Here is a 9,517-nt window from a genome sequence, read left to right on the forward strand (position 1 = left end):
CGTCCTTATTTTTTTATTTACGTGAGTGAGAGGCATATGTCTACTTGATGTAATGAGTCGATATTATTATACGCTAAAAAAAATATAAAGTTCTATACAAAATATTTATATTCCGACGTTTTGAAACGTGACTAATCTTCGGTCAAAATACGAAAAAAAAACTTAATGATAACAAGTTTTCAAACTTACTTCGGGGCACTTTACAACCCCTAAAATGACGATCCAAACATATATGTATACTTGATGTAATGAGCCGACATTATTTTACGCTAAAAAAATATGAAGTTCTATATAAAATATTTATATTCCGGTATTTTGAAACGTGACTAATCTTCGGTCAAAGTACTGAAAAAAGCTTAATTTTGAGTTTGATTTCCAAAGAACAAAGATGACAAGTTTCCAAGCAAACAAAACTTACTTCGGGGCACTCTACAACCCCTAAAACGACTGTCATACCCTATTTTAACCTAAGTCAAAATAGTTTACAACATCCGGGTAATTCCGGGGTTATTTTAAAATAAAGGAGTCGCCACCTAATTATTATGGTGAATTAGGGCACCTAAAGTTAATTAAAGTAATTATCTAAAGTTGATTTTATTTTTAAAGTCTACGAAACCAAAAGGATCTAGGTAAGGGTTCTACTAACCTAGAGGGAAGGTATTAGGCATCCCTCTAAGTTCCATTAATAATGGTTAATCCGACCAGACTTAGAGTTAATTAGGCTAAGTGTAGATATAACATTCTAAATGTTTAGAAAATAACTTATAAGTATTGCTAAAGTTTTAAAATAAAATGTAATAATGTAATAATGTTATTAAAAATAAGATTTGCACAATATAATAGTTGGTATGAAAAAGACTTTAAATATTATTGAAGATGAATTTGAAGATGTAATGGCTTTCATGTAGGCAATAAGTTTAGCGAATTTGAAACTTTAGATAAAATTGTATTACTATGACAATGCCAACCAAAATTTAGTTTTATTATAAATATGATACAAAGGACATAAGTTTCTTTTGTTGACTCTATTTGATTATATTAGACTAAAGTATGCATAATTGAATAAATCTTAAAGTAATGTTTATAAAGTATACTTGGGTTAGTATTTATATATTAGTGACGTCTTGAAAGTTTTTAAGAGAGTAAAAGTGAATCATGATTCTTTTAACTCAACATATATAGTCATGCTATTTCGGAAATTAATTATTCTAATGAAAATACATATTGTAAATACTATAAATAGTTTAAGCATAAACAGAAGAGAATGAAACTTGTGGTAATAGTTATTTGTTTCCTCTTAAATTAGCTACCCATCATTTTAAAAACTAATCACACTAAGTCCCTATAGATTCTCCTATGATTCATCTAAGCTAAGAGACAACATAAAATAAAGTGGTAGTTAAAATAACACAAGTTGAATGCAATAAAATAAAAATAGAGGCACAAGAAATGTAAATAAATGGATTCAGCCCATTTTGGGCTACTATGTTCATGCCTTTGTTGGGCTTGGCCTGAAATCCTCTTTTAATAGTAAAGTAAATGGCTTGTTTCTGCCATTGGGCTTGGCCCAGAATTTGTTTTCCCCTTTTCTTTGCTGCGGACAGGGGAGGGGCTGACACGGAGGAGGTCATGTTGGGCTTTTGGCCCAACGCCAAAATGCGGAGAAGACAAGTCCGAGGGACTCGTATACGATAGTCATGCATAAAAATGAAAGAAAAAGATTAGTATGCAGTTATTAAATAAATTTAAACATATAATGTAAGTTTCGAAACAAACCAATAGATTATGTATACATTGTGTATACCTAGGCATATCTCGTGTATACATACATATATTTCATAAACAAAATAGCATACGATGCACACGTTCAATCCTAGATCTTGACACAACTCCGTCTTAGGGATGATTAAAAAAGAAATGGCATAGAAGATACTTGGCATGAGAAATATTGCTTCAGATTTTACTCTCACAATATCAAAGTAGGCAACACAATCAAATTCAAAAGGAAAAGAGGACCATGAAATCAAACAAACACCTCTTGTGTCATTAGTTTGTACACTTAAATTTCAGTTCAGCATTTTTTAACTTAAGCTTGCAATTCAGGAGAAGGAAAATGCACAAATGGCCTTACAAACTGCATAGTTAGCCTATTATGAAGTAAGGGAATCCAAATAGCAACCAATTTGTTCACAGAGTCTTAAACAAAAGAAAACAACTTAAAGGGGGGCCTCCACAATCTTAAAATTTTGCAAAGAGGAACCTAGCAACCAAAGTGTGCCAAGATGAGGCTGAGTAGGATACTCAAAGCCTCTTCTGAGGCCCTTTAGTCCTAGGACCTCACTCCGTGCTATTCCCAAGTGAGTGAAGCAATTTTACACAAACCGTACTTTATCCTTTCCGTCCTTTGAACACGAAGCATGCTTGTTTTATTGTTTTATAAGACAGTTCAAGAAAAATAAAGGACAAGACCATTTCTTCCAGTTTTTTCAGAGGCAAAGAGTCAAGCGATAAAAGAATCCCAGACCTCTATTCAAATACATAGTCTTATCTGGGACTCTAGATCCACACACAATCCCTAGTAACCTCATACATAAGTAAACAGATAGCTTAGCAATTTTTCTCAAGGAAAAGTAGTCACGGTAAGTCAAAGAAGGAATGAAGAAAGGGAAAGGAATCATATCCATATAGAACCCAAACTTAGAAACTTTATATGCTCATAGAAAGTTCGGGTTTGGCAAAGCCAACACCCCATGTGTAGTGCAATTCACATTCAACAGGTGAAAATTGAACACAATGTACTACAGCATGAATTCTACGGTATTCCTCAACTTTCTTGACACATAATTCACTTCATAATAGTAGATGATATGCATTCTAGTTGAAATACCCCTTTTCAAATAAAAAAAAAACCATGTACACATTCAACAAGCACAGACTTATGGTTTCAACTAAAAGAGTAAAACAATGTTCATATTCAATTCAATGTGCACACACAGTTCTAGAACAGACATATGCTAAACAGGCTGAATCAAACCAATCCTCCATTTTCAAATTAGGCATACGATCATTCATGTTTGGACAAAGGGACGGGACTCAGCCTATCTAAACACATAAGCCACACATTTTACGGTGTTAACGAAACTCACGGAAGATACATTCTTCACATTAACAATTTGACAATACGACTATATTCCAACACTTAAACAACTTAATCTCAAGGTCATGTTTTATACATAGAGTCACACATGGTGTTAGAAGTAATCTAAGCCAATATACACGGTATTAAGCATGAGATTTATTTAAGAGGGATCTATCTTATTATACTTTCTAAACCAAGAGTATCATATAACTAAATAGAGCGGACCCTGATCATAAACATGACCGTGGGTTAAAAACCAAACATCGTTAACACGATCATCCACACATGAACTTACATAAACATATTAGTACGACTAAAATTGAAAACCAAATTAAACTAAATCAAGACATGAACATATAAACACTGTTTACTGAACTAACTAACCCAAACGTAAACATACCCAGCTGCTACTGAGCTACTAAACATCACACTAGAACGACTAAAACTACAAACATACAGGGACACATGGATGCTATCCGACCATTAGAAAAACTGAAATTAAACAAACTAAAGGAAAATTATTTACCTTCTTCGAGTGCAGCGAACTGAAGGCTTCGAGTCTCGAATCTACACTCGAACGCGACGAACGGTTCGAACCTCAGGTCGAGACGAACCAGAAGCCAAATGCAATTTTTTTTTTTTTTTTTTTTTGGCAGAGACGGTCGATATTTGTTTCTAGTTGTAAAAGTATTTAGAAGGGTTTAAGGTGGCTGAAGGAACCCCCTTTAATGGGTAACAAAGTGAGTATTTATAGGAAAAGTTAGGGTTTGTCTCTCGTTTTGGGCGGGATTTGAAAGTGAGATTTTGAAAATAGAATCACAGGCCTTTGAAATCCGAACGTTTGAGATATTGGGCAAACTTGTAGATCTTCACGTGATGGTTCAGGCATTACCCGAAATGGTGAAACTTGGTTTGAATTCGACTCGCTCGTTTTGGATTCATCTCGGTTTTTGATATCTTTGGGTAAGTCTAAGGAAGTTTACACGACGTTATTGTATGCAAAAAAATATATTAAGTTCTATATAAAATATTGATATATCGGGGTTTTAAAACATGATTAATCTTTGCCCAAAGTATGAAAAAAACGTGATTTTGATAGCTTAAAAAAGGGGGGGGGAAACAAAGTACCCCCTTTCACGCATTACGTCGTAAGTGAAAAGGACCAAACTCAAAAGTTACAATTTGGTCCTTTCACGCACAAATTCTGTGCGTGAAGCCTAGTTTGGTTCTTCTTTTTTTTTTAAAGGGTTAATTTTGTTCCAAATATTATTTTTTGCGTTAAAAAAATTCCGGGCTCAATTTATTGTTGTTGTTTTGTTGGACGAGAGGAAAAAATCCAGAGTTAACCACATATCTCAACCATGGTCAAGTGTTTTTTTGTGGAGAATAGAAAACAAATACTGGTGGGGGACCTACAAGGCGGATGCGGCGAGAGGCAAGCGCTAAGCGAATCTGCTTTTGTCCAAAAGAGTGACGTGGTTCCCACGGCTGAAGGTGGGAAGATAAATTATGGGCCCCATGCTGATGTGTACCGCATGCCTTTTGAATAGGCCTCTCCTTTCTCTCTTCCAACCCTTTTTCTTCACTTCCCAAAAGTCACGTACTATGAGCCTATTTGGATGGACTTAAAAAAGCGACATTTTTTATTTTCAACTTATGTTCGTTTTTAGATGTTTAAATCACACGCTAATTAATTTTTTTGAATTTATTTTAAGATAAAATGATTTTAAATTTGGCCAAACAAACACTTAAAAAAAAGTTCGAAAAATGTTTTATATGTTGAACTTATAAAAGTCAATCCAAACGGGCTCTATATCATCCCATTTTAATTGGCTTTGCTCAACACAATTTTCACATAATCACTAGAGTACTATATAGATTGTTGTCGCGTTACCAAATGAACAAAGAAAAACGATGGAAAAAATTACTCTTTATCTTTCAATTTGTGTAGCTTAGCTTGACTGGTTTAAAAAAAAAAAATCGTTATCTTAAACAATATGCGGTGAGATTTTTGTGGCTATAAAATAATATCATTAAAGGTTAAATGAAAAATTTAAAGTGAAATTGTTACCAAATATAGAAAGATGTTAGTTTGTCTAGAACGAATTAATATAGTAAGAAACTAGTGCCACATAAGATGGAATGGAAGGAGTATAAACTATTTTTATGTGTGTATTGAAATCTGATATGTTAACAATTGCTCCATTCATTTTAATTTATGTGGCATAGTTTGAATTAGAATGGAGTTTAAGAAAGAATATAATTTTTTAAAATTTATCGTCTAAAAACGTCATAACATTTGCGTGACTATAAAACTTCTGCAACGTGTCGCCTCAAACACGTCATGATATTTGTGTGGTTATAAAAGCTTCTAACTAAGAATAATATGAGAAGTGTAAAGTTAATTGTTTCCAAAATTTAGAAGTGTTTTTGGAATGGATAGAAAAAAAGTACTGTATAGTTCTTATCGACTTGATTCAAGTCACTTGAACATCGGATCAGTGTGACTCCTAACTATTGTGAGGATAAAAATCTTGGAGAAGAATATAACAAAAGGAGCAAAAGCAGATTAGAATATAATAGTTTGTTTTTCTCTTGGATTTTAGGTTGTTTCTGTAAATGAACCTTACGGATACATTTGCATGTTGACTAACTATTGGTTGTGATAAGAGATGGTCCCTTCATGGAGCTTTAACAGAAATTTAATGTTCTCCACTTATGAATTCTTTCCTTCTAATTCAATGTATAACCCTTAGCTCTTTTTATGTAAGTTGAGTGATGAGATTTGTATAGTTCTCCAGATATTGTGCTTGCCTCTTTATTGTGACAGCTCATGCTTAAGCTTTCAGTAAGTCCATGATTGCGATATGTATGTGTCTAATACTCAATTGGAGTATACTCTTATTCAACTTGGGAGACTTGTTGTATCTTTTTTCTTTTTTTAAAATTGAATTTTCTTCTATTACATCGGGGTAGAGGAGGGAAATAACTATGCTAGTGATGTGATTTGTATTGCTCGTCTTAATTGTAGAAGGCACAAAATCACCAAGTGAGACGGTAAAACCTAATCATCTTATCTAAACAATACACTTCAATTTGAGAATAAACCTAATAGTTCTAGCAATGCAGTTGTTGATTCAATTCCTTCAAAGTGATACTGTAATAATGACAATGCACTTTTTAAAGTAGGAAAACAGTATTGTATAATGATTCAATTGAAGTTTCAAACTAAATACAGTACTTAATAAGCGATTTTTATAGTCAATCTCAATATCATTAGTTTGATCACAACTTTATGCCCAAAAAGAAACATATAATTAATAAATCCTCTTGAATGCCTTAACTTCTTTTCTTCCAGATGAAGCCTTCCCTTCTCTAGTCTCTACAAGAATACACCTACACACACTGCTTAGAATATGTACAATTTATTAGAAAACACGCAGTAATGTTTAGCCAGCTTGGCCGCACCTCGACTATTAATTCAATCGGATACCTGCTATCTTCTACAACTACACATAATGCTTAGAATTTAGTTTGCTTCCACTTCATTATACACCACTAGGCTGGATATATGAATGATATACGTAATATAGTGACAATCATAAGGAGAGAAATGTAAACTTGAAATTGTATACGGACTTGATTGTGTAAAAATCGAAGTAATATGAGGACTAAAACTACATCTATAACAACAATATTTACGTTCAAATCCTAACAAAATTAAGATGAAATAAAGAGTATATATGAATATGAAAGTATATATAAGTCATGTTTATTTCATTCATATAATTTATTAAGCCAAAAAAGACAGTCAGTGACATTCCAAGTTAGGCAATTGACACACGTCTCATGTTTAGATGATTACAGTTTCCGATTTTCCGGTTGAGTTCGAACTCAAAACACCAAACTCAACTGGATAAAACTACTAATAATACAGTAGTAGCATTAATTATTTCTATTTCAAACGAAGAGATTCAAAAGTTTTGGTTCTCCCTTCACACCATCATATCCATTACCACTATCCAAACCCAACGACACATCCGATAACTCAGTCTCCGAACCGATCCACTCCGTTTTATCCATGTGATCCGATCCATGGATCAACGATCCGGATTTATTCGATAACTCGTTTGGAATATCCCGCGCGCCGCCGCAACTGAAGAATTCCGAGGCTTCGTCAGTTAGAATTCCGGCAAAAACAGGCCATAGATTGCCGCCAGCGAGAACAGTTTGAACCGCCTTTTGACACACGTGCCAGTTACCCGTCGATAAAAGACCTACCGCACCGGTCACCGGATTCACAGTCCGTCCACACGCTTCGAACAACAGCGATTTAAACAAAGCTGTGAGAGGAAAAGTACATTAATCAGTTATCAACCAGGTAAATGGAGTACTACTTTTTTTTTTTTTTTTCCAAAGTCACTTATGTTTTCTGACAGAAAAATCACAAAATACTAACAGAAATGTCACGCAACTATATTCTACATAACTATATTCTATTAGAAAAATCAGAAAATTTTTAGTCTACTAACATAAAAGTCACATAATTATATTGATCTCACTCTGTCTCAATTTATATGATATAGTTTCTAAATTTTGTTTTTGTAAATAATTTATAGAAACTGCATAAAAAGTATGTAAATCATAATAATTAACAATTTAAAATATTTAAAGTACATATCATAAAAGATTTAGTTATTTAACTCTCAAAATTTGAACTGGATCACATAAATTAGGATAGAGAAGAATACTATTTTCCTTTATTCAGAAAATAGAACTCAATCAAATAAAAATATTAAAAAAGAAAAATAGTAGTAAGGCGTGTTTGGTAACAGTACCAGGTCTTCGATTTTCAGGGACAGCGGAGATGAAGGCCATGAGATCGCTACGGCCAAAAAACTTGGAGACAAAGAGAGTAGCGTTACCCTGTGCTCGAGGATCATCAATCCCATCCAAACACGCCCTTAAGGTACAATTTTCACTGCATCTTCTTCGTAATACTCTGCACCCGTTGCAGCTCATTTTTTCAACTCCTTTTTTCTTCTAGAGTCCACTTTTTTTCCTGCCTTAGGGTCTATGATGAGTTGACAGAAATGAAGAAGCGATATAATATAGACAAGTAAAGAGAAAGAGAGTAACTATGGTTAAGCAAGTGTGGTTATTGTAGTATACAGTGGGTGTTGGCTGTAGCCAATAGCAGATTTAGAATTTTATGTTAGTGTGTAAAGTACCACTAGATTTATTACGTAGTACTGTCTTCTAAGTACAAATTGAATAATCCTTCAATTTAAGTGTCATACCGTTTTTAGTAAGCCTTTCATTTTAGTTTTAATAGGATGCTTTATATCGACATAAATATTTAAGGATTGTTTTAGATTACAATTCACAATTATATAAAAAAAAAATTAATCTTCATGTCCAATCAATTACCACTTTATAAATTGGGACGGAGGATATAAATTTATTTTATAACTATATAAAAAGTGAACGTATCAATTGTTGCCAATACATATGTGGCTCGTGTGTCACCTAATTTTTTTGCTTATGTTACAATTTGAACTGTTAAATTTTAAGGGATCGTTTGGTAGGAGAGCTTAAGTGGGTTATCTCTATAATTTGAAATTAAATCTATCATATGTTTGGTTGAGGATATTAGTTAATATTAAAATAAATTTTATACCACAATAATGAGATTATCTATCTCATATAAAAAATGGGATAACTAATCTGGTCATTATAATAATCATCCCAAAATAACCTGATTTTGAACAACACGACTCCTACATGTGCAAAATTATGTGATAGTTATATTAGTAGGAAACCAAGTGTAAATGTAATAGCTAAGGTACCGGTAAGTTATTATAGTACCAAAAAAAAAAAATCATGTGGCTCGTGGGGAAAAGAAGAAGGAATATGAAGCGTCTACATTTTGTGTCGTGTTCCAAAGTTTGGGTTCGAACGGCTCCGTGTTTCCGCAACTTTACACCTCAAATAACAACCTCTACCATTGGATATTTGGATTAATGGATTCTTTCTTTCTTTTCTTACTTTATCACGAGATGACATTGACTCCTATAGTCTTTTTGTTTGTACTACACTACTGGTGCTACTTTCTATTACACCCAATAGATCAACTTGGATGTGTTTTCTAAGTCGGTAATCTCATTCTGCTTCGTTCTTCCACCATTCCTTTATTTCTTCTATTTGCTTGCTATGAACTTAGAATAATTCTTTTTTTGTCATACTTTAACTATCAACAGCTACTGATATTGCTTACGTACATTTTTTAAAGGGACATTTGGTCCTCTTGAAGTTGATAATGCAAATATTAGTGTTAGGTTGGATATAATATAAAAAATAGACAACAAACTCTTTTTT

At 33.2% G+C, this 9,517-nt stretch overlaps 1 protein-coding gene across 1 annotated transcript; it reads right to left on the bottom strand.

The window, feature by feature from the left end:
• Positions 1-6,804: 6,804 nt before the first annotated feature.
• Positions 6,805-8,218, bottom strand: LOC132035340 (LOB domain-containing protein 38-like). Its single transcript, XM_059425603.1, has 2 exons — positions 7,978-8,218; positions 6,805-7,482 (listed from the first exon to the last, which is right to left on the bottom strand). The coding sequence occupies exons 1-2, from the start codon at positions 8,159-8,161 to the stop codon at positions 7,100-7,102; spliced, it is 567 nt and encodes a 188-aa protein (XP_059281586.1). The 5' UTR covers positions 8,162-8,218; the 3' UTR covers positions 6,805-7,099.
• Positions 8,219-9,517: the final 1,299 nt, after the last annotated feature.

This window comes from Lycium ferocissimum, chromosome 10, assembly GCF_029784015.1.
Source record: "Lycium ferocissimum isolate CSIRO_LF1 chromosome 10, AGI_CSIRO_Lferr_CH_V1, whole genome shotgun sequence".
In the NCBI taxonomy this organism is placed as follows: domain Eukaryota; kingdom Viridiplantae; phylum Streptophyta; class Magnoliopsida; order Solanales; family Solanaceae; genus Lycium; species Lycium ferocissimum.

Excerpts from the sequence above, each read along its gene's own strand:
- LOC132035340 (XM_059425603.1), bottom strand. The coding sequence starts at position 8,161 with ATGAGCTGCAACGGGTGCAGAGTATTACGAAGAAGATGCAGTGAAAAT. Across the intron at positions 7,483-7,977 it reads CCCTGAAAATCGAAGACCTG|CTTTGTTTAAATCGCTGTTG; the intron begins GTACTGTTACCA and ends TTCCTCTCACAG.